We start from the raw sequence: 24,479 nt of genomic DNA, 5'->3' as shown, positions 1-24,479 counted from the left end.
CCCTTCTCTCCCTTCATCTTCCCTTCCTTTCCCTTTCGTTTCCTTTCCTTTATTTATTCATTTGAAAGTCAAGAGAGGGAGAGACAGATCTTCTTGTCACTGGCTCTCCAGATAGCTACAGTGGCCGTGGGCCCAGGGCAGACCCAGGAGTTTCATGCAGATCTTCAATGTGGGTTGCAGGAGCTCAAACACTTGGACTGTCTTGCACTGCTTTTCTCAGACCAACAGGGCGGAGCTGGATTGTAACCTCAGCAGCCAGGACATGAATATGTGCCCGTATGGGATGTTGGCCATATAGCCTGCAGTGTTACTCATTACACAATGAGGTTGGCCACTCTGTATTCTTAACTGACATCATACTTTGGACAAGTGCTTAGTTTTTAGCAGTGGACTTTCAATACATTATATGATTTGTATTGCATTGAAGAGATAACCAGTGTAATGAGAACAATTCACAGTAATTATAAAAAAAATTTGAAAGCTGTGAGTCTCAGTACATGATCAGGTAAAATTCTAGTTCCTTCCTATGGGCAATGAGAGCTGCTATTTCTTGTAACTCATTTTGTGCTATTCTCTTCTAGCCACATGTTTTTTGTTTGTTTGTTTGTTTGTTTTGTTTTTTAAGTTCTTAAAACCCTTGACATTCTTTATGTCAAGGCACTTTATGTATATTGTCTTATCTGCCTGGAACGTTCTTCTCAAATTCCCTAATTACCTGTTTAATATAACATCAGAGAGGCTTCCCCAGCTGTCTTCTTTCCCATCTACTCTCGGTTCCTACCTGTATTCTTTCTCTCATTTTCTTGATGGCATTTAATAGAAAAACAAACTGTTGCCTGGTTACTGCTTTTATGTTCTACTCTGGAGTGGAAAAGATTACACCAGTCTCATTTTTTTTCTCTCCTGTTTCTAGCCATGGTGCCTGGTGCATGATAGATGCATGAAAAGAAGGTGAAAGAATAAGTTTATCAGTTTGACAGCTAATTATCAGTTTAACACACACACGCACACACACACCCATCAGGGAAAGCCTTATTGTCAATAATATTACTGGAATGCCAGACAGTCTGTGCCCATGATCTCTTTCTTCTGAGATATTAGATACCTAGAGTATTAGACCAGAAATCCCTCCCTGCCTTTTTTGAGGAAGTTAAAGTTAAGAATGTGGGTGACATGTATGATCATGTTGCCCTCCAAATGAATCTCCTGATGAATTGCTTTCCCTTCACTAAGAGTGGGTTTTTTTATGGCAGCAGGAACTGACCATGTGGCTGAGTCTCCATTGTGAGTGATATCTGGGTGGCTGGGTAGCATTGTAAAGGCCAGAGAGAGGCTGTGCTGGCTGTGCGTTGTTGCTTCCGTCAGCCTCACTAAGCGGCTCAGATGGTGCAACATAAGCCAGATTCTTGAGGGGTTCTCAGATGATTTTCTTACCAAGAAAATGAATTGCCGTGTGTGTTGATATTTCTTAGTGTTCCTTGACTTATCACTTAAAACATGATAGTTACTTGGATGAAAGAATGAGCCACAGGGTCAGGCTGTTGGTGTGTTGGTTAAGCAGGTACCCGCGTTGATACCTGGCTCTAATTCCCGATTCCAGGTTTCTATTAATGTACACTCTGGGAAGCTGATGCTCAAGTAGTTGAGCTCCTGCCAGGCGCACAGAAGACCTGGTTAAGTTCCTGGCTGTGTCCCCCAACCCTATTTGGGGGGTGAATTAGCAGAGGAGAGCTCTCAGTCTTGCTTTCTAATCTCTTTCTCTCAAATAAAAGTATAGTGCAACAAACAAACAAAGAAACAGAAAATACATTTGCCTAACTAAGCTTCTTGCTAGGAAATGAATAAGGCATATTGATTCCTTTAAATTATTTAGTATTTTGGGCTGTTTTCCCCTTCTGTATTTCTATCTGTGTTTCTATCTATTTATCTACAAATAGTAATGCATTCTGCCTGCAAAAACCAAATTCATTGTGTCATCCTATAGCATCACCAATTTACAAAATTAGATCCTAATAAAATTTTATTCCGTATATTCTGTAACTTTTTTTTTTTTTTTTACTTTTTATTTTTCATGATACTGTTCCATAGGCTCAGGGATTTCCCCCTCCTGGCCTCCCCATTTGCCCTCCCCCCACTGTTTTCCCCTTATTATTGCAGTAGTCTAGTCCTTCAGCAACAGTCACCAGTCCATCATTCTCTAATTAAGTGTGTCATGACATTGTAGGTAGAAACAGAGTGGGAAGTCTAGAGTTCTATTGTCAAGATATATTTAACAGTTTCTTTGTGAGTGTATCTTTTATTTGGGTTTGTTAGTTTAGACTATTGGTGTTTGTTAGTATAGACTATTGGTGTTGATTATAAAAAACTAGTATTTGCTTTTTAGAGTGTTTGTACCTTATGTTGGTGAGGGAGTTAATTTCTTCCTGTCCTGTTTGGTGGTCCCTGTGTTTTTGTGGAACTGTAGAATCATGTCAACTCAAGTAGCTGAAGGTTGCATGTTTGTTTTGTCCTACGTGCTTTAGGCACTTATGTTGATGTCACGATCACTGTTTGGATTTTAAAGAAGTAAATGGACTTAATTTAAAGCATTGTGAGAACCTGCAGGTCTTCATTTTAAACACCATCATCCCAGAAGTTCAGAAGAACAAGTTTAATAAAAATGGAACTTTTGCCTACATGCAGTGACTCAACCTCTGCTGAAAGCCAAGGGGTTTATTAGCTGTGATTGTCCCTGGGAAGAGTGTTGTTTCTGGCTGTAGGAGTGAGATCCCGTTTTGGATTTCATATCCCCTCTGGTGTTACTGTTGCGTCCTGTTGGGTAGAGTTGAGTAGAGATAACTGTTATTAAAGATTTTATCTTGATCATTTGTAATAAACTAGAGGTATGTAGCACCAAAATAACATTAATTTTTATTTCAACAAGAAGAGTAATAAATTTATTACAGCTGAATTACTAAGTTATGAAGTTATCTCATGAAAGGAAATCCAGATAATTTGGTTACTTAAAATTAGACATTTATTTGGAAAGCATTTTATGTTTTCTGTAGTTACGAAGAGGTGTGGGGACAGACTTTTGGAGCTTTTTGGAGCTTAGTTATGAATTAAAAACGTGACTATCTGAATTGTACCATAATCTAATTAAATTTGTAAGTGTGGTTAGGTTGGCTTTTACCAAATAACTCTTTTGTATCTTTTTATCTGACATTGGTATATATATATTATTATTGGTATATATACCTTCTAACCAAGTTGTGGAATGAAGTTGGAAACCATTCAAAAGAAGGCATACTTTCTTACATAATATATACTAAATACTGATGAATATTGAAGTATGTTTTGGCTTTAATTTTTACTCTAGTGAAGGCAGAGGTATTACAAGGTTTTCTATTGCAAATCCAAACAAGAATCTGAGTTCATTACAATTTCTGACTCTTTGCTCAACCTACAATAAAAATATATTTCGTGTTTGATATTTGATATATAAAACATATTATTTCATGTTTCATGTGGATTTGAAACTGTAAGTTAGTTAAGCACTTTGCTAATATTGTATTATTGGGAAACTTTTAGATCCAGACACTTGAATTTCTTTTGTTAGAAAAATAACTGCAGGGCCCGATGTGATATCATAGTGGTTTAAGTCCTTGCCTCGAACGCACTGGGATCCCATATGGACGCCGATTCTAATCTTGGCAGCTCCACTTCCCATCCAGCTCCCTGCTTGTGGCCTGAGAAAGCAGTTGAGGACGGCCCAAGGCTTTGGGACCCTCCCCCCCTGTGGGAGACCCGGAAGAGCTCCTAGCTCCTATGTCCTAGCTCCTGGCTCCTGGCTTCGGATCAGCGCAGCACTGGCCGTTGCGGCTGCTTGGGGAATGAATCATCGGACGGAAGACCTTCCTCTCTGTCTCTCCTCCTATCTGTATATTTGCCTTTCCAATAAAAATAAATAAATCAAAAAAATCAAGAAAGAAAAGTAACTGCATTAGTAATTGTTCCTATAGTGTATGGTACAGTGTGCTGGTATTTTCTACAAATCCACTCTGCTCCTTTTGTTACAGCTCTCCACAGGATAAACGAATACTTCTTGTGAATTGTCAAAATAAGAGTCTTTCACAGTCTTTTGAAAATCTTCTTGATGAACCAGCATATGGTTTAATACAAGTATGTTTCTAATGATTAAATTGTCATGTAACTCTGTTATTTTATATACTCTCTACCTCTAATTTTCAAAGAGAACATGGAATTAGAAAGAGTGTGTGTGTTATTTATAAAAATAATGCCTTATTCCATATTGTTTGTGGGAGTTAGAACTGATTTTTTTTAAGAACTGATTTTTTGTTGGGGCAATTTTCTCTTTATCATACACTGAAGTTGCATCAGGTAGATTTTTTTTTCATGGCTTTGTGTGATTAGGTGAAATGTCACAGGTAATCTGCTGTCAGTTTGAAATCAGTTTGGAAAGAAATCTGGTTTGAATCTTTTTCAATTAAGTTGATTGTGTGGGGGACCTGATAATCTGATTCCCCTGAAAATATTCGAATTTATTCTTGCATTTTGCTAAAATAAGTAGGCTAAACACAAGTACAAGTTCACTCAGATTGTCATGTAAGTTAATGAGATGATTGTTTTCCACTCATTTATTGAACGTCTGAGTGATTACAGTGTCCCAGCTGCTCTTGGATTTGAAGATGGGAATATTACCAACATAAAGAGGGAATATTTTAGAAAGGAGGACTACTAGAGAACTAAACACTGTTTAAAATGTGAGGGAAAATTTTTTTTTTCTGATTTTAAAAACAATCAGCTCTGTAATAAATAACCATTTTTGCTGAATGTGAATTGTAAGGAGTTAGAAGACACCTTAGGTCTTAACAGTAGAAAAAAGTCTTGCTTTTTCCCAGGACAGTACTATTCTAGAACAAATTATTCTGATTGGCATGATTTACTAATAAAGTAGTTAGATTCAAATGCCAACTAATATTTAAATATTATAAACTTTTAAATTTGGCTATGTAGTATCTTGTGTTAGCCTAGAATGGTGGTGCAACTTTTCAAGAGCTATTTTTTTTGTATGTGTGAAGACAGGACTGCTAGACAGAAGAAAGCTGTTGTGGGCCATTCACCATTTGAAAGTAAGCACTGCATATGTTTCTGATATATGCAGATTGAACAAATGCTGAAAATCATTTATCAGCAGTTTAATCAATAGCATGAACTTGTCACTTGTGCTGTCTTAACCAAATGGGAAAGTTAACTTAGAAAATTTAAATTTTTCTTTCTAGAAAATAAATATAAGGATAATCTTTAGAACATCCTGCTTTAGCTCTGATTTCTTTGCTCTTAAATTTTTTCCTTCTGCTTTTTTATTCATCGTGGGGTGTTTTTGAGTTAATAATGCTAAGTTTTTCTTCCTACAAACATAGAAAATTAAAAAGGATCCTTATACAGCAACCATGGTAGGATTTTCCAAAGTCACAAACTACATTTTTGATAGCTTGAGAGGCAGCGATCCCTCTACACATCAACGACCACCTTCAGAAATGGCAGATTTTCTGAGTGATGCAATTCCAGGTCTAAAGATAAATCAACAAGAAGAACCAGGATTTGAAGTCATCACAAGAGTGAGTGGAGATTTATTTATTTATTTGTGTTAGTGTAGTATTCCATTTTAATGGGAGAATGTGTACCGAATGTTATAGAAATCAAAACTCAATTTGGCAATATCTGACTCTTTCTCATAATCCATTCATAGAGCATTTTGCTGACTAATTTTACTAAATTTGTATCTGACAATTAATGTGTGTCTTGCTACCAAATTACTGATTTTTCTCTCTATCTTGTACTTTGTTAATGTGTCTTTATTCTTTGGGCTTTTTGATAATAGTGAATGGAGTACCTAAGAGTGAATATGAGTGGAAACCTTTGTTTGTTATTTCTTTGTCCTGTTTCTTATTTTTCTTTTTTTTTTTCCAGTAGGTTTTAGGAGCAGCTGTTCTGGTGATGATTTAAGGGTTTTGAGTTTGTGTGAACTCTCTTTAAGTAAGGCAGGATTTGGCCTTGATTTTTAACACATTTTAATGATCAGCAAAACTTCTGAATTTGCTACAGTCCTTCACGCGTACTTTGCTGGAGAATTATATCTAACTTGTAGTACTTAATTAAAGGGCTTATCTTGCAAATAATATTTTTAAATTGCTAACATCTGTTAATTGAATGAAAACCTTAGGAAACTGTCAAGTAAAACTAACAGGTCATGAATCAGTTCTGAGAATAATATTGAATAAACTAGCTTAGAAGAAAAGCTAATTTTTGAAGATGATAAATAGACTAGTTATATGTTATTTTTAGAAATACTACTGCATACAATTTGGCTTAAAGTTTCTTAGAAAATTTACACATTGAATGTTTTGTACTTACAAAATCAAGGCCCTAAATAGCAAGGAACATTTATTTTAAAATACAGAATGTTTTTAGTCTGTGAGATATCCTACCTCTGTATTTGTAGCTCATTTTTACTTTTGGTAGAACAGGAGGTACTTGTTTTTGTTGATAACTTGTAGATTTTAAACACTAGAAGATGAAGATGTTAGCATTAGAACTTATGTCTCAAAGGTAGTGTTTAAGATTTAGTTTTTGTATACTTTGATTGCATTTCACTGATTAAAGGTATACTGGTTATTCTTTATCTTATTTTAGATTGATTTGGGAGAACGACCTGTTGTTCAAAGGAGAGAGCCAGTGTCACTGGAAGAATGGACTAAGAATGTTGATTCTGAAGGAAGAATTTTAAACGTGGATAATATGAAGCAGATGATATTTAGAGGGGTAATTCAAACAATCTAATGTTTGCCAGGAAGCAATAAGCTGTTAAGATTTTTAGAATCTAATGTGGATTATATTATGAAATGCCAGTATTCATTCAGATGTTATGGTTTTTACACTTGATCTTAGCTAGCTGAAAGCCAAGAAGCAGTAAGGTGTTAAGTTTTTTAGGAGAGGGATACGTGTCTGGGCTTTTTTTTTTTGATGAAAGATACTTTTTGTTTTGAGATTTATTTACTTTTCTTGGGAAGGTAGATTTACAGAGAGAAGGAGAAACAGAGAGAAAGATCTTCCATCTGCTAGTTCAGTCCCCTAGTGGCAGCAATGGCTGGAATGGAGCCAACCCGAAGCCAGGAGCCAGGAACTTCCTCTAGGTCTCCCACACGCAGGTGCAGGGTCCCAAGGCTTTGGGCCATCCTTTACTATTTTCCCAGGCCACAAGCAGGGAGCTGGATGGGCAGTGGAGCAGCCAGGACACAGCCTGATTCCCATACAGGATGCTGGCGTTTTCAGGTAGATTAGCCATTTGAGCCATGGCGCCTGCTCCTGGTGAATGATACTTTAAAATTCCTGTATTGAACAGGACAGAGAATGTTTACAATGTGCCTATTAGTTGGAGATGGAGAAACACTTAGCTGTAGGGCAAGACACTCTAGAGGAAGTTCTGAGGGGTATGAGAAGGAGATATTTATCAGTGCTGTTGGGCTTAACAAGACTCCTTAATCCCACTGCCCATCTGTTCTGCAATCACTGTATACTTTCTTTAAGCTTTCTGGCAACTGCCTATGTTTTCATTCTGGAAATAAAAGCATGTTATTTGCTGGGTCAGACAATTTTGATGTATGAAACACCTCTTAAATATTAGTTTTTTTGTTGTTAATATATAAATTTTGTGAACTGTATTGCATTTATTTTTTACTAATGTGTCAAATATGTGTTTTCTTCAGGGACTTAGTCACGCGTTGAGAAAACAAGCATGGAAGTTTCTTCTGGGTTATTTTCCTTGGGACAGTACCAAGGAAGAAAGAGCTCAGTTACAAAAACAGAAAACGTAAGTTCATTGTGTTTTATGTGTTCAAAGAAACACAGGTTATCTACCCATATAAACCTGAATATGGCTTCAGCTGAGAACTTGGAATAGACTAGGGAATTGTAAAATAATTTCATTGTTTTAATTTTAAAATTATAGCCATTGTATTTATCTCAAAACAGAACCACTTTTATTAAAAGGAACAGTCATTGTAGTTGAGTTAGTGGATGTGTAAAAAGTGGGGGAAAAAATTCCATTCTCTTTGTGCTAAGTTTATGTAAGATTTTTGTTACTTGAAAGATAGCTCAGTAGACCTGTATTTTGAAATATATTGCATCTGGATTCAGTTTTCTAATTTATTAGGAAATTATAAAGTTGACAGTCAAGTATTTGCTGTGCAGGTAAATTGCCTTTACAGTGATGTAGTAATGTAAATTGATTAGCTTACTTTTTGTTTTTAGTTGTTCATCTGCTTCAGATTTAAAGTTACCTTCAATCATGTGCATGTTTCAGTTCAATGAAAATTCCTGTCTTAAGATATTTTCACATTAACATGTTTCTGCTATAAACTGGACAGTGAAACTTATGCCACATTTTGTTTAGAATGTCATTTAGATTCATAGTTATAATTATTAAGAACTGCTTATCTTTAAAATATTTAGTGACATTGTTTTAGATTGATTTTAAGGATTCAGACACTTTCCTTAAAAGCATACCTGAAATAATTATCACATAATAATTGTCACATAAACTTTGTGACAGCATAGGTTTTTTTTTCTTCGTTTTCACACATTTGTCATAACCTTAAACAATTCATTGCCATGTGTATAAACTTATACCCCACTTGCATCGTAAATGTTTTGATATACTGGTTGTTTTTGGCACACCTTTAATTGGATTTTCTGCAAAGTTTTTAAATAACATTTTTGGCATAAAATTGTTTTCTATAGTGATGAATACTTCAGGATGAAACTGCAGTGGAAATCTGTCAGTGAGGAGCAAGAGAAGAGAAATTCGAGGTTAAGAGATTATAGAAGTCTTATCGGTAATTTTTTCTTGACAACTTTGGAAACACAAAAGGGGCTTACAAAGAAACTAATTAAGTTGAAAGTGAGAAAGCATGCCAAGCGTTAAAGCTCGAGAAAAAAATCCAATTCACAAAGTGTATTGTAATGTGCATTTCGTGTTATTGATTGTTCCTCTTCCAATAGGTGTATAAACGTAGTCAGTAACTTTGTTAAGTGCTGATTTATTTTATTTTCAGTTTCATAAGATTATTTGATTTTATTTGCTTTTGAATCAGCTTAATAAAATAACTCAGTATGAAGCTAGCCTATGTTTTATAGAAAAATTAGGAACTATAGATGAACAAGGGGAAGAGAACATTTCTGTCACTCAAAGATAATTATGGATTATAGGCTTTGGTTACTCTAGATGTACCTGTATTTCATTTTTTTTTTTTTAATTAGGGACTGTACACAAACGTTTTTGTTAGTATTTGAATATAGAATTGCTTCATTTGGAATAACTGCTTTCTATAAAGGGGTGCTGGATAGGGATTTACCATAGAAAGTTTGGACTTTAATTCGTGATGGGACTTGGTTGTGGTAAAGAACAGGTTAGTTTGAATTACCAAAGGGTGCATTGTGTCTGCTGTACATGTTACCTAATGAGTTTCATAGTCTCCGTTTTACAGATAAGAAAACTGAAGCGTTGAGATTGTCAGTGAATCCAGTGTCTGTGTTGAAGGTCACATGGTTAATCACTGCAGAGCAGTTACATTGGATATTAATTTCAGGGTAACTCTGGATAGAAGTAGAACTACTCGTGCAATTCCTGGATTTGTGTGTGTACATTTTTGTAAATATGCATAGAGGGACATATTGCTATCACCACCCACCTGTGGAAGAAAGAATTCTCTAAAATTTTATTTAGAAAGTCCAGCATAGCATACTGATCAGTAATTTTTTGTGAGCATGATGAGATACTTGTGGCAATAGTACCTTTGAAAAATAAGTTTTCTACAAAATAAATTATACAAGTATAAGCTGTGTTGTTTCTCTAGTTATGTCTAAAGATTGGAGATCCTGAGTCATGTAATGAGCTAGTGCTCCCATTGAGGCCCTGGCTATTCCCAGTTTCAGTGGGAAAAATAATAATGAACTATATATGGTGTTTTCTTGCTGCTAGGACATAAAATATTCTAACTGGAAATCTTAGAGTTCTCCTAATACAGAATTTCAGGTTTTCTTTCCACTAGCTGTGTCCTCTTCCTTTTGGTCATTGCTTCTCATATGTTTTAGTCTCATTATTTCCAGAAGCCTGTTGAAAATATCTAGGTATTTTAAATCTACATAGTATCATTTGAATTGAGACACACTTTAGTACAATTGTCTCATCTTTAAGACAATGAAATTGAAGTTCAGAAAAGATTACAGTAAGTTCTATAACCTAAACTCAATCATATTCATATGTAATTTTTAGTTAAATGGAGTTTCAAATGTATCATGATTTCTATTATATATATACAAAAGTTAATGACAATTTTTTAAAAAAGATTTATTTATTTTTCATGGAAAGGCAGATTTACAAAGAGAAGGAGACACAGAGAGAAAGATTTTCCATTTTCTTGTTCACTCCCCAAATGGCTGCAGTGGCCGTAGCTGAGCCAATCTGAAGCCAGGAACCTCTTCCAGATCCCCAAGGCTTTGGGCCATCCTCTGCTGCTTTCCCAGGCCATAGGCAGGGACTGGATGTGAAGTGGAGCAGCCACTTTCTAAAAGCAGAGAATTAACCAATTGAGCCATTGTGCTGGGCCCTAAAGCATTGTTGTTATTACTACTTGAAAGGCAGGGAGAAGATACAGATTAAAGAGAGCAGTTTGCTGGTCCACTCCTAAGATGATTGCAACAGTCAGGACTGGACCAGGGCAATCTAGGAACTAGGTTTTCCCTGTGGCGAATAGGGACCGCATGCTGTCTCCCAGTATAAATATCAGTCACATTGAAATGAGTGGAACTAGATATTCAGCTGGTACTTCAACTTGGCCCTCTGATACAGGATATGCATATGTCCCAAGCAAGGCAGTGATGCCTGTCCCACTATGCTGGGCCTTTGTTTTTGTTTTTGTTTTTAAGATTTTATTTTTATATGAAACATAGATTTACAGAGAAAGAGAATCTTCCATCCCCAAATGGCCTCCGTGGCCAGGTCTGTGTTGACCAGAGACAGGAACTTTTTCTGGGTCTCTTTTATGTGAGTGCAGGGGCCCAAGAACTTGAAGAGGTATACTCCATTGCTTTCCAGGCCATAAGCATGGAGCTGGAGCAGAAGTGGAGCAGCTGGGACACAGCCTGGCACGCATATGGGATGCTGCTGCTGCTTGCACAGGCTTAGCCTGCTGTACCATAGTGCTGGTCCCCTTAGTATGCTTTCTTCTGATACTTTCCCCAAAAGTTGTATTTTGGGAAATGATTACCAAAAGCATTTTTAAACATAAATTTACTTTACTAAAACCAAAATTGCCTAGTAAATTGTATTCCTGTTATGTCATACCAGGATGGGAGCTTACTAGAGCATTTTAAATCCAAGTATCTTGTTTATATTTTAAATATTTTAGCTGGTTTGTGGAGTCTGATTGAAGAAAGCTAAGAGTGGGTGTAAGATTACTAGCTGGTAGGAAATAAGAATCCAAGCAAGAGTTGATGTAATAGACACACAGAAATGAGGTGGGTTTGAGCTTTGTGATGGAATCAGTAAGATTTTCTGGTGTATTAAATGTAGGGTGTGAGAGGGACAAGACTGGGTCTCCAAGTGAGAAATGGCAGGTGGTACCACTTACTGTGATAAGGAGAGTAGATAATTGTTAAGGTGAATCAGATGTTGCATGTGCGTATCTTAAGGGGTGACACACCTGTGGAATGTCAATTAGCTAGTTGAATGGTCTGGTAGGAGCATGGGAAGGTGTCTGGGTGTAAAAAGGAGAGACAGTTAAGAAGGCCCAGGGACTGCAGTATTTAGAGTAGTGGTTTCTACCTTTGGTGGGCACTAGAATGCCCAGGGGATCTTTTTGATAGTCACGTTGATTATTTTCAGCATTCATACACTCACTCATTCAGGGAATATTTACTTAGTGCCTGTTATGTATTAGACTGTCCTCTGGGCATTGGGGATTCATCAGTGAACAAAACAGGCAAAATTCCTTTTCTCAAGGAGATCCCATCCCTCTGGGGAAGAACAGACAGTAAACAAGATCAGTAAGTAACATACATGGTGTGCTAGTAATCAGTGCTAAATAGAAAAAAAAAATAAGACAAGGAAGAGTATTAGGCAGTCTGTATGCAGTGTTGCAAAGGCTGTTCTTGTCACCTCATGCGCTGGAAGAGGAGCTGCTTCATCCGTGATCATAGAAGTTCATAGTGAAAACAGTAAGGGAGACTATTCAGGTTTCAGCTACAGAGAAGTTTTCTCTGGGTAGTTCACATTTTCCCGGAATAGGAAGCAAGATCCTTACCCGAGAGCTGTGACGTGGGAATGGGAAGAGATGGAGGCTTCAGGAAAAGGGGAGTATGAACTAGTTACATAAATAGGAAAAGAGTAGAAGAGGTAAATTAGGCTAATGATGGTGATATAAAATCAAGTCAGTCAGCAGGGTTGTCTTTTCTTTGACCTTTTTTAGATGTATCAAGTTAGGTGGGCGGTTAGATTTAGATTTTTTTTTCAACTTAAGCATTTATTTTATTAATACTTTTCAGGAATACTAATATAACATCATTTTGATTCCTTTCTTCTTCCTGGCATGTCATTACTTAATCTGCACAACAAGAATACTCATAGTTAATGAGGGTACAAATAGACTTTTAGTATGATTAAGTACCTATTAGAGCATATATTCTGTATTCTCATTATAAGATGTGCCCAAGTTAATAAAAAATTAATAATATATATATATCAATCATAAAGTGAGAATAAAACCTTTTGACATTTAGGGTAGAATTTTATATTTATAGCATGTTTATTTGCTATACTTAAATAAACATGTAATTCTTTAAGATATAGAAATATGCTTTTAAAGATAACCAAATGTAAGATATATATTGATAGAAAACTATAATTTGTAAAAATGCCTGTACAGAATCTAAAATCATGCCTTCTTTTGTTGTTCGATTTTATTCGGTTGTAAAATATTTCTACATTTCTTTGTAAAGAGCTTTGAAAGAGCTTTCAGATAATTCAGTTTAGTATGAGGGGACCATCATAACTCTATATTGGCAGAATTGACTTTTCTGTGTTTTAATCGTTTTTAATTTTTTTATTCCTGATTTACTGAAGGATTTAAGTTTGGGAATGTGTTTTCAGTTGCACAGTCTTTCACACAAGGTGTACTAAGCAGACAGTAGTGTTTGTGAACTGATTTGTCCATATGACTTTGAATAGACTCAGGGTGTTGTTTCCAAATTTGATTTTAATTTCATGAAGTCATTTCCAGCATTTAATTTCTCTCAAATTAAAGTAAATTATTTATAATAACTTCCAAATATGACGATATATATATGAGAATAAGGAAATAATTTGTCCTAATAATGATTATAGAACATATGTTGATTATACTTGCATAATTCATGAGTCAATTATGAATGAAACAAACTTTTTTGATTACACTTAATTGAAGAGCTTTGAAAATTGCTGTTGTTAAGTACTAGTGCTGTCTCATGCATTAAAGATTGACATTTTGTTACTGACTACTTAGTATTGCCCGTAATTCATTGAGAATACTTTCATAATAGTGAACTACTAAGGGGTGTCTATATTTAGATAACAATATTTTTAAATCTTCGCAAATGGTGCTAGATTCTGTTTTGAAATATATACAAAATGTTACCTTAATGCATAATTGAAAGGGATTTGATGAATTTTTCTTTTGTTAAGTAAAGTTTGGTAGGAAAAATAATTTTACCATTGAAATATGAGAGGTTTATAAAGGCTTTGAAAGGTTTTCAAATATGTGATGATTTTTTCCTATTTAGAAAAGGATGTTAACAGAACAGATCGGACAAACAAGTTTTATGAAGGTCAAGACAATCCAGGATTGATTTTGCTTCATGACATTTTGATGACCTACTGTATGTATGATTTTGATTTAGGTAAGTACCATTAACTCCTAATTTTAAGAAGATTTTTATAGATTTACTTTAGAATGTAAATTTGTTTATTCATTTAATTGAAAGAGTTACACAGAGAGGGAGAGAAAGACATCTTCCATCTCCTGATTTGCTCCCTGGATGGCTTCCTTGGCCAGTGCTGACCCAGACCAAATCCAGAAGCTTCATTTAGGTCTCTTACATGGGAATAGAAACTCAAACTCTTGGGCCGTCTTCTGCTGTTGTTGCAGACGCATTAGTAGGGAGCTGGATCAGAAGTGGAACATCCAGGAGTTGAACCAGCATCAATATGGGATGCTGGCTTCACAGGTGATACTTTAACATGCTATTCCTCAAAGCTAGCATCAGTGGTACAATTTTTATAGGAATTGCACAATAGGGCTGGAAAGCAAGGCTATAATTTCTAATCAAGAAAACCTTGGATGCCACAATAGACTCATGGAAACACTATTAGATATTTTGAATTTTTTCCAGAGAATCACAGTGGCATCTATAGGACATTGCACTACCTGCTAGCTGAAGCAGTTAAGCATTTTAGCACTGTTTCAACACATTGCTTTTGATGAATTTATAGCTTTGCAAAGCTGGGTTATTGAATTTGCTGTGATAAGCAAGTACATGTGAAAATAAATGAGCAACAGGAAATGATGATGATGGTATTAAGTTGAAATTAAAGTTAGTAATTCCTAACAAGTGCTCAGTTTGTAGCCCTGAAATATTGATTGGGTATGCTTTGTCTGAAGTGCTTGAGGCCAGAATTACTTTGTATTTTGGAGGGACTTTTTGGATTCTGGAGCATTTGCACAGACTTTACTGTTTGAACTTAATCTGAAATGTGAAGTCCAAAAGGGATTATCAAAAGTTTTGAGTTTCAGAGTATTGCAGGCTTTTAGAGCAGGGATACTCATGCTGCTAATTACTTAATAAATGGAGGTGTTATTTCTGTGAGGTTAGGAGTGCGTTGCAAAAAATTACCAAAGGTTTAGGATGATACAAGCTGAGAGAGTTTGTGTATCATTGTTTGATGAATTCTTTCCCTTCTAAGGAAAAATACTGATATGATATCTTAGACATTACAGTTAGTTTAACAGTACACATGATATCACAAGGCTTGTTGAACTTGTTTTTCTTTGTGAATCTTCCTATCTAGAATGGATTGTTAGGACTGGGGCTAGAATTCCATGGAGAGGAATGCCAAGAACTGGAAACATTGGTAAAGCATATATTAAAGGGCAAGAAAACTTTAAGGAACCAATGAAATATAAGCCTTTTCTTTATTTTTTTTTAAAGATTTATTTTTATTATTTTTTTATTGGAAAGGCAGATATACAGAGAGGAGAGACAGAGAGGAAGATCTTCCATCCGATGATTCACTCCCCAAGTGAGCGCAACGGGTCGATACTATGCTGATCCGAAGCCAGGAGCCTCTTCTGGGTCTCCCACGCGGGTGCAGGTTGCCAAAGCTTTGGGCCGTCCTTGACTGCTTTCCCAGTCCACAAGCAGGGAGCTGGAAGGGAAGCGGGGCTGCCGGGATTAGAACCGGCGCCCATATGGGATCCCGGGCGTGCAAGGCGAGGACCTTTAACCACTTGCGCCACCGCGCTGGGCCCAAACCTTTTCTTTAAAGGACAGGAAATCCCATAAGCATCAATACCTTTAGGTATAAATAATGAGATTTCTGAGTTACTCACCATGTGAAGTGGCTCCCAGCTAGAGGAGAGTGAAATGTTTTCCTGATGAGCTTGGTAAAGCATGATTGAATATTCAGCACATTAAACCTCAGTGAATCTTGAATTATGAGCTCATTTTCTTTACTGCTTGTGTCTATGTACCTCCCTCTTGGCTTCCTATATGTAAATTAGAAAAGAGATAAACTCTGGATATTGAGTTCTCAACTTTTTTTAGTGATAATAAGTTGAAAGTCAGAGTTCTCTTTAAGATGCAGACTATAACCTGTCTTGTCTATTACAGCTTCAAACTGGGTCATTGAAAGCTAGTGGTAGAGTGCTTTATAGGCTTCAGAGGGCCATCATACTTGATCTGACTTTATTTTATAATAGCCTTTTGAAGAAGTGGGAAAGTAATTCTTAATTTTATTAGTAAGGTTATACTGATTCAGAGAGGGATTCAAAGCCGTACAATTGGAAATAATTGGCCTGGAGGTAGAGACCCAGGTTTTTATTTCACGTTGGCATTTCTTTCCTCTGTACCTTCAGCCATCAAGCATAATTATCATTTTAATTTCTTTTAAAAGACTTGTTTTTATCTCTCTGCAAGTCAGACTGAGAGAGAGAAGAGATTTCCCATTAGGTGATACACTCTCTAACTGGCTGCAACAAGTGGAATTGGGCCAGGCCAAAACCAAGAACCAGGTGCTTCTTCAGGGTTTCCCACGTGGGTGCAGGAACCTAAGGGCTTGGACCACCTTCTACTGCTTTGCTAGGTGCAGAAACAGGGGGCTGGATTTGAGGTAGAGCTACCAGAAGTCGAGGAGCTGAAGCAGTTGGGAGCCGAACTGGTGCTCACGTACATTGCTGGTATTGATGGCAGTGGGTTCACTGGCTATGCCGTACTGCCAGCACACTAATTTAATTTCTCTAGGGAGTGGGATTATCATCCTTGGGACTGCAGGGATGCTTCAGTATCTCAGATGGTAATTTCCAGAAGAACTCATGGATATACAGTCAGGGCAACTGTCCAAAATCTTCTAATTGGATAAGTTGACATTTCTTGTGTCTTTTTCTGTATAGACATTTCAGTTCTTTGAAATATAATCAAAGTTTCTGTCCTGGCTTTATGAGAACCAGGGTAGTTCAGTGGTCCTCATTTCATGCTCTTTATTCATGTAAGAGTTACCTGGGTTGTAAATTAGTCTATAAGTGATTCCATCATATTGAGTTATTTTGCTTCTTATCTCATCAGTGAGGTGTGGAATATTGGCATTGGGTGCAGTCTTGTTACTAGGGAGGAAAAACAAGAATTCTCAAAAGCAGAAAGAATTTTTGAGAGTTTAAAGGCACTGTGTTTCAGAAAGTATTTGGGAGGTGTGTCTCTTTTATAGTATGTGCATGCTGATAATTCTGGATAATCAATGAAAGGTTAGGTACCTTTCATTTCAAAATACCATGTGTCAGAAGGTAAGAGCTAACTAGTGATTCTTTAAAATGATTTCTATACCCCAAGATTTGTGTTAATTTGATATTCAAAAGGACTATCTTCAGTTATCTAAAAAATTGACCTATATGTAGAGGATTTTTTTTTCAGTGTGAGGAAGTGTATACTGGGATGATATGCGGTTAACTTCTCATACTTTCCCACTAAACCAGACTTGCTGTGAAAATTATTTTAAGGAACTACTTTAGAAATTGTAGTGGTGCTGATTAAGATGTACATCAGTCAGCACTCGTGTGGAATCCAGTGAATGCTGATGAAAACAGCTTTCATCCTTCTTTAATTAAAAGGAATTTGTCCATTAATTCCACTCCCACAACCCATGACATACCCAAAAGAACATCATGTATAAGGCAAAATGTATTAATGGCAACCAGAAGATGAAGATTAATTTGATTACTTTCTTCAGCTAGTACTTACAAAAAGAAAGATATCAGTGAGCCGATATGAAAACCAAAGACTTAAAAGGATTAAGATATTTTCTTAGAAGTTTTTATTCATCATAACTTAATTGCATCCTTTCTGATGAGAAAATATGCTTTGTAAATCTTTTGAATAGTGACTTTGAAATATTTCCTTCCTGGACCGTATGTGCAGTCAGACCTAGTAAAGTAGTACTCTTGTGCTTTGTTGAATTCAGTGAGATTTCCTCCATGCTGTAATTGGTTTAGCCTTTATAATTGTCATTGATTTCTCAGTCAGTACCAAGTAGGAAAGTTCTGATAACAAATCAGTCTTTTTTTTTTTTATTCTGATCTTTTCTTAAAAGTTTATATTATTTTAGAAACCATTTTCATAAGGATCAGCATTGTTGCATGGTGGATAAAGCCATTACCTAAGCACTAGTTCATATCCACTATGGGCATCGTCCTCCTCCTGGTGGCCTGGGAAAGTGGTGGACAGTGACCCAAGTTCTTGTACTCCTGCCATCTATATGGAAGATGTAGACGCAGCTGAAGTAGAGCAGCTGGAACATGAACCTGGCACCTGTCTGGGATGCCTGACTTCATGTGTTATTCCACAACACTGGTGTCCTATCTATTTACCTGCATTGCCAACTCCATTATTTGGTACTATAATAGTGTATATCCTCCATGGAAGCACATGTAACTAATTGCTAAAATGAGTAGACTTGCTTTAGGACAAAATGTAGACAAAATGAGGTTACTAGGACCACGGGGAGAGGCACAGCAGTGGATGATGTCTGAGAGACTAAGAGTAACCTGACCTAGACCTTTATTTGAAAAGGAGCCGTTAGATGATTTAAGTGCCTGTCTTTATTATATGTTTTTATTTCATTTTTCTCAAAGATATTTTGACTTTCCAGGTTTCTGGGATAACTTTTTTCCTCCCCAAAATAGGAAGAATGATGTATACTTGTGTTTTTAGCTGAACTATCCAGTCTTTCTTTAAATTATATACTCATTAAGTTGCTTTAGTGCAAATAGGTGTTGTGTATAAGCTTTGGATTTACAAATGAAAGATTATGTTTTCTAGACTTTTCAAGCTACCCATTAGAGTCTTTTCAGTTTTAACAGATATACAAAGGTTATTAAAATTGAAAGATAAAATGTAAGTGGAAAGTCTTAGTGTGACATCTTGTTTTTTTTTCTGTGTGTAAGTAAAATTGTTAAAAGAAAGCAGTTGAAGGTTTTGCAAATGAAAGGAATAAACAAAAGTTTGACATGTTCGAGTGAAAAGCAAAATCAGCACTTTGTTGTTAATTGAGGGGTCTGATTCCTTGACTTTCCAGTTTTTTCTTTTAATCAGGGTCTGTAATTGGTGTCATGGTTGAGAGATTAGAACAGCATCAGGAGAAAGGTAGTCAAGTTGATAAGTTTAAGCATAAAGTATGGATTATAATAAAGCCAGTTACTGGAATTGGTTGGGCAAAAAGTAACAAAAGAAAGGGAAAAGAAAACCTTTAGAAGAGGTACATAGTTTGTGAGCCCTCATGTTTAAGTTTCCAGTGGTTGGCTTGCTGAAAGAAGTGTGCTCTAGGTTTACCGGGCTCATTCATTTATTGCCATTGCCTGTTCAGTCCTCGCAGCTTTCTTCCCCTTGATACTGTATTCAAGGATCTCTCTCCTTGAGTGCTTTCCTTTCCTGTCCACACCTTCTCAGATCTTCGTTTGAGTATGTACTCTTTTAATTGGCCTTCCATTGGCTACTTTATTCACCTGCCCTTTCCTATGATGCTCCTGCATATGACTTACTTAATGTCCACTTATGTTAGTGATATCTATGCTAAGACTCATTCTAGGAACTGTAAAACTACGTGACATCTCAGTCTAAAACAGCTTGTCTTTCTCACCTCTACCATGTCCCTCTGTTTATTTTCTTGGTGAATATCAATGTCTTCCAGTTTATGAATGTAAGGAAAGATTTACTTTTCAGTGAGATGGTGGTGATGGGTGTCGAAGGATACATAAAACTTCAGTTTTAAGAGTCATTTTTTCCCCCTAGGGTATGTACAAGGAATGAGTGACTTACTTTCCCCCCTTTTATATGTGATGGAAAATGAAGTGGATGCCTTTTGGTGCTTTGCTGCTTACATGGACCAAATGGTAAGAACAAGGATTCTCTCTTTCAATCATAATGATTTTGAAAATTTAGTTGTATAATTTTACTAAAAGATCGATATAAAAAAATTACCCATTATCATATAACTTCAAAATATTACTTGATGCCTTTTTCTCCTTTTTGATAGTGTTTTAAGAGGCTTAGAAATACTAGAATTGCTTCATATTATAAAAGTTGGTATAAGTTGTGCCCGTAGTACAGGAATAATCAGGATTATATTCTGTAGAAGAGTTATGAGTCAGAACAGAATTTGATGTCATAGAAAAGTTAGATCTTACGAAGGCACTGAACTTTAATATCCTCTGTTTCAGAGATAAAGCTTAGTCATAACAAGCAATATCCTTGCCTTTTGTAAATGTTTCAGATTTTCGTCATTACAGGAACAGATTTTTCTGCAGATGTGTTTCAGCTGTTTGTAGCTGACACTTTGTTAGCAGTTCATTGTCATTTTCCCAAAAGTGTAATTATTAGTATTGAACTATGTCTACATACAGGTATTAGTTTAGATAAAACTATATCTATTGTCATTCTATGTCTTTGGACAGAGGTAAGGATAGTAGTTCAGAGACTATTAATGAAAATAAAACAGAAAAGTCTTCTCAAGCAATTAGGAAAAGAAAATGGAAGGATGAAAGTAGATTGAGGCACACTTATGTAAATAACTGACCACAAAGCATTGTGTTTCTTCAATATAAAACTGCTCTACTTAATGCTGGGTTACTGTGTCAGTTGTTGAAATGACTTGCTTTCAAGAGGATACGGATAGCACTTAAGATATTTCCCTGCTATGTTTTAAGGCTTCTGAGATACAAATGTGAAATTTGAAGTGATATACTCTTCTTTCCTCTGTACTTCTGTTTTTTCCTCATTTGTCTACTTTTCTTCCAGTTTTCTCACATTGATTGATTTCCTCAAATACCTTATCCATTCTCAGTTTTTTCAAACTATATATTTGATATGATTTGATAGTTTTGTATTTTCTGCTATTAATAAATACTTAACATAATCTTTTTCCATGAATTAATGTGAATTACTTGGAAGGATTGTTGATTGCAGTAGTCTAGTAATGATATAGTTTTTCTTTTTTACTTTTTGATTAATTTTATGTGCCTATTGTCTTAGTTCTTATTACTCCCAGGTGCTCTACAAACCTGAAACACTTGCTTTGTTATTTGTTTGTTTGTTTTAAAGTTTTTTTTATTGGAAAGGCAGATTTACAGAGAAGGAAAGCCACAGAGAAAGATCCTCTGTCCATTGGTTTACTCACCAAATGGTTGTAATGGTCAGAGCTGAGCCGATCCTAAGCCAGGAGCCAAGAGCTTCTTTCAGGTATCCCACCCAGGTTTCAAGGCTTTGTGCCATCCTCCACTGCTTTCCCAAGCCACAGACTTGGGAAGTGGAGCAGCCAGGACTGGTGCCCATATGGATCTGAGTGCTTGTAAGGGGAGGATTAGATTAGCCTTTTGAGCCAACAAGCCAGGCACAGAAACCTGAAACATATGTTAACAAAGATCTTTACAATTGGTAAGAATTACATAGTCTACCTTTTTTTATTTAATGGTTTCGTTGTTCATCCTTTTTTCAGTAGAGCTAGTATGTTCCCTCATAAAAGGTGTCTTTATTTCATTGATAGTATTCCAGAATGTTCCTAATGCTTGACATTGACGCTATTCAGATTTTTATGGAATAAATATGAGAATTATTCCCCAATGCTAAGTTTAAACCTCTACTTATAGTAGGTACTAGAAAGTTAACATAATAATTCAGCATTCAGTTTACCGCAGAAGTAGTTTTCAGGTAAACTGAGCTACTGTTGGTATTTTCAAATATGCTGACATTTAGGTCACATGCATGCCTTCACACATAGGTGTGGGAGGATTTTAGTTTCATAGGTGGTTACGTTGTGGAGTATCTGTAGCATAGGGCTGTAAGCCTGTTGTCATTTTTGTGCATGAAGAAGGTTCAGCTTTTTTGTCCTACACAGTAAATGTTCTCTGTATCTCTCTTTCATGTTCAGTATGGACTGGGGAATTTTCCAGTCTTTATTCTACTAAGATCTCTTCTTAACATTTTGTCTACTAACATTTTCAAAAAATGATATTTCATAATATTTGGATGTGGCAATAAAAATAATTTGCAATTACTTTCACTGCATTACTATGGATTTAGTGTCCTTAAATCTGTGTTTCTTGACTCCTTGTTTTTGTTTTACAGCTTTACTTCATGTAAGTTTTTATTGCTTTTGTGATAGCTAAACCTTATGTCCATAAATTTGCTTTGTTGATATTTACTTAGAGCCGATGTAGATCAGGAGTAGACTTTGTCTATCTCATGAGTGTTCTTGCCCCCATGATTCTGTTTTTCCATCTAGTGTTAGTCCTGGCTTTCTTTCCGTTTCTGCCCCCATGTGCATCTGTTCACACACAGGGACACGTTCTCAATTACAGATACGATTGTAATCCTTTGTGTATCTGTTGTTGGCCCCATTGTTTCTGAAGTTGGTGTCTGTAATTTGGGGGTACCTTTTTTTGGTAATAACATAGTGGGTAGCAATAGCTATGCTGTTTGTTGGTGCCCCCATATGTCTGACTTTGTTACAGCAAAAAATGGCCTGTTAAATAGTTTATTCTGTTTTCCCTCTGCAGATCCATCTCAAAAATGTGTAGAAAGCATATCCTGAAGACATCAGTTAAATTAAACTGGCTCTCTAATTCATTAAAGAGGTGTTAGTCCAAGGCTTTTCATAAGGATTAGAACTGTGGGATACCTTAGAAAGGTTGGGACACATGAACTAGAGGCATCAGAACTGAGAAGCCTTTCAAAGCCTTTATTTTGATTCCTTCCAGTTTTGTTCCAATTTGAAGACTGAGAGCTGCTGTATACACTGTCAACAGGCCCCTTCTCATGCTTATATGTATTGATATATATCCTAGGGCCAAAACTCAGGAATTTGTAAGAAGTTACAAATTTACTTAAACAATGAACACATATTTCAATTTAACATGGTTTACTTTTCTCTTTCTGGAAAAAAAGCAACCTTTCCAAATGAAAATGATTTGCTAAAAAGGGAAAATTTTATTTGTTTTAATTATTTTTTCAAACAAGACTGGGCCTCTTATCACAAGCCCATGATTTAAGTAAAAAAAAATATAATATTTATTGGAAAGAACTCCCATTTTCTGGATTACACCCCCAGTGTCCCACAGTGGCTGGGCCTGGGTCAGCCTGCAGGTGTTCAGTGTGGCTGGCTGGGAAGCACCTGTACCTGGGTGTTTGGGGTTAGTGGAGACAGGCCTTTGAATCTAGATTCTCTTACATGGTGTGTGATCCTCCCAGCTGACGGTATAACTGCTAGGCAAAACATCTGTCCCCAAAGTGGGGGGAAGTTTTAAAATTGCAATTTTTTGGAAATGTCTGATTTAGTAGGAGACAACTCTGTTTCCATAGCTGCCTCTATATCCAGTCTGTTGGATTATTACATATAGCCTTTACGGTTGTGGTAGAATTAAAGTATAAAATGTCAGTGTTTCAGTATGTCATAATAGTGGTTTTGACTTCAAAGATTTCTTGGTATAAACAAATCAAAGAAGAAATTAGTAATTAAAAAAATGAGATATTAAAGCTAAAATGGCTTTTATGTAGTTTGAAGGAATATTTAACAATGGAAATAATTGAATAAATATTTACCAGAAATGTATTTTCTTTCCTGAACTTGAAAATACATTTTTAAAAAAATGATCATCTTTACCTTTTGTGAACTCTTCGGCTGTGTCAGAAGCGTTTGTCAGTCTAGCTGCTACCCTTCCATTTTCTCTTTAACTCAGATGACTAATGGGGGAGGGATATCTTTAGTTTGAGATAAGAAATTTTTCTCTTTTCCTTCCTGAATGTTCCTTTAGCTTTTTAATTAGTTCTGTAGTCTTAGCTATCAGTCATTATGTACTATAAATATTCATGAAACATTGCTTCTATGGTATGGTAACAATTATTTTCTTTTAAAGCATCACAATTTTGAAGAACAGATGCAAGGCATGAAGACTCAGTTAATTCAGCTGAGTACCTTACTCCGATTATTGGACAGTGGATTTTGCAGTTACCTAGGTAAGGTTAGTGAATCATAACTAAACCCAGCAAATGGTGTAATATGCAGGAGAAAGAAACGTAAAGGACTCCTTTCAGAACATATTCACATATCAATGTACTTTATTTGTTCTGCCCTCTAGGAAACAAAAATTTGAACCAAACTGTGTATATATAGTTCTGCCATGAAATGCTTTAGTCATAAAGTGATTTTTGTTTTTATTATGGTTTTTATAATGAAGCTGGTCTATAAATTTTAATTATTTTGAGGTACATCTATAGAGCTTCTAATCACTTGGGACACTTAGAAAATTTGAGTTTGAAAGTTTAAATGTACTATGACATTTAGCCTAAGAGTCATCCACATATGTGGTTTTTTATTTTTTTCCCTTCTGTATAGAATCTCAGGACTCTGGATACCTTTATTTTTGCTTCAGATGGCTTCTAATCAGATTTAAAAGGGAATTTAGTTTTCTGGATATTCTTCGACTATGGGAGGTAAGTTTGTAAATTTACTATACAAATCTGATGTTTGTTATAGATAGAAACTATTCTTTAGAGTATAATGCATTGTGATACCTAATTGAAACTTCTAATACAAGTTTATTCCAAAGTTTTGATGACTTTTGTGG

General features: G+C 35.9%; 1 protein-coding gene across 8 annotated transcripts in view; it reads left to right on the top strand.

Moving 5' to 3' along the window:
* The window catches only part of TBC1D15 (TBC1 domain family member 15), a 59,415-nt gene that overhangs the window by 29,195 nt on the left and 5,741 nt on the right, over nucleotides 1-24,479 (top strand). For 3 of the 8 annotated variants that reach the window (XM_040981595.1, XM_040981560.1, XM_040981614.1), the window contains 9 exons: nucleotides 4,059-4,161; nucleotides 5,424-5,621; nucleotides 6,697-6,825; nucleotides 7,770-7,873; nucleotides 8,803-8,897; nucleotides 13,879-13,995; nucleotides 19,651-19,751; nucleotides 23,769-23,868; nucleotides 24,248-24,345. In XM_040981595.1, coding sequence (XP_040837529.1) covers nucleotides 4,059-4,161; nucleotides 5,424-5,621; nucleotides 6,697-6,825; nucleotides 7,770-7,873; nucleotides 8,803-8,897; nucleotides 13,879-13,995; nucleotides 19,651-19,751; nucleotides 23,769-23,868; nucleotides 24,248-24,345 — 1,045 coding nt within the window. Of the gene's footprint in view, nucleotides 1-4,058; nucleotides 4,162-5,081; nucleotides 5,133-5,423; nucleotides 5,622-6,696; nucleotides 6,826-7,769; nucleotides 7,874-8,802; nucleotides 8,898-13,878; nucleotides 13,996-19,650; nucleotides 19,752-23,768; nucleotides 23,869-24,247; nucleotides 24,346-24,479 lie in introns of all 8 variants that reach the window. The other 5 variants (XM_040981550.1, XM_040981578.1, XM_040981569.1 and 2 more) reach the window with 5 other exon arrangements.

Source organism: Ochotona curzoniae, unplaced genomic scaffold, assembly GCF_017591425.1.
Source record: "Ochotona curzoniae isolate NIBS_2020 unplaced genomic scaffold, NIBS_Ocur_1.0 contig_1014, whole genome shotgun sequence".
Taxonomy (NCBI): Eukaryota; Metazoa; Chordata; class Mammalia; order Lagomorpha; family Ochotonidae; genus Ochotona; species Ochotona curzoniae.
Note: the sequence above shows the minus strand (reverse complement) of the source record. Positions and strands in the feature narration are given on the sequence as shown.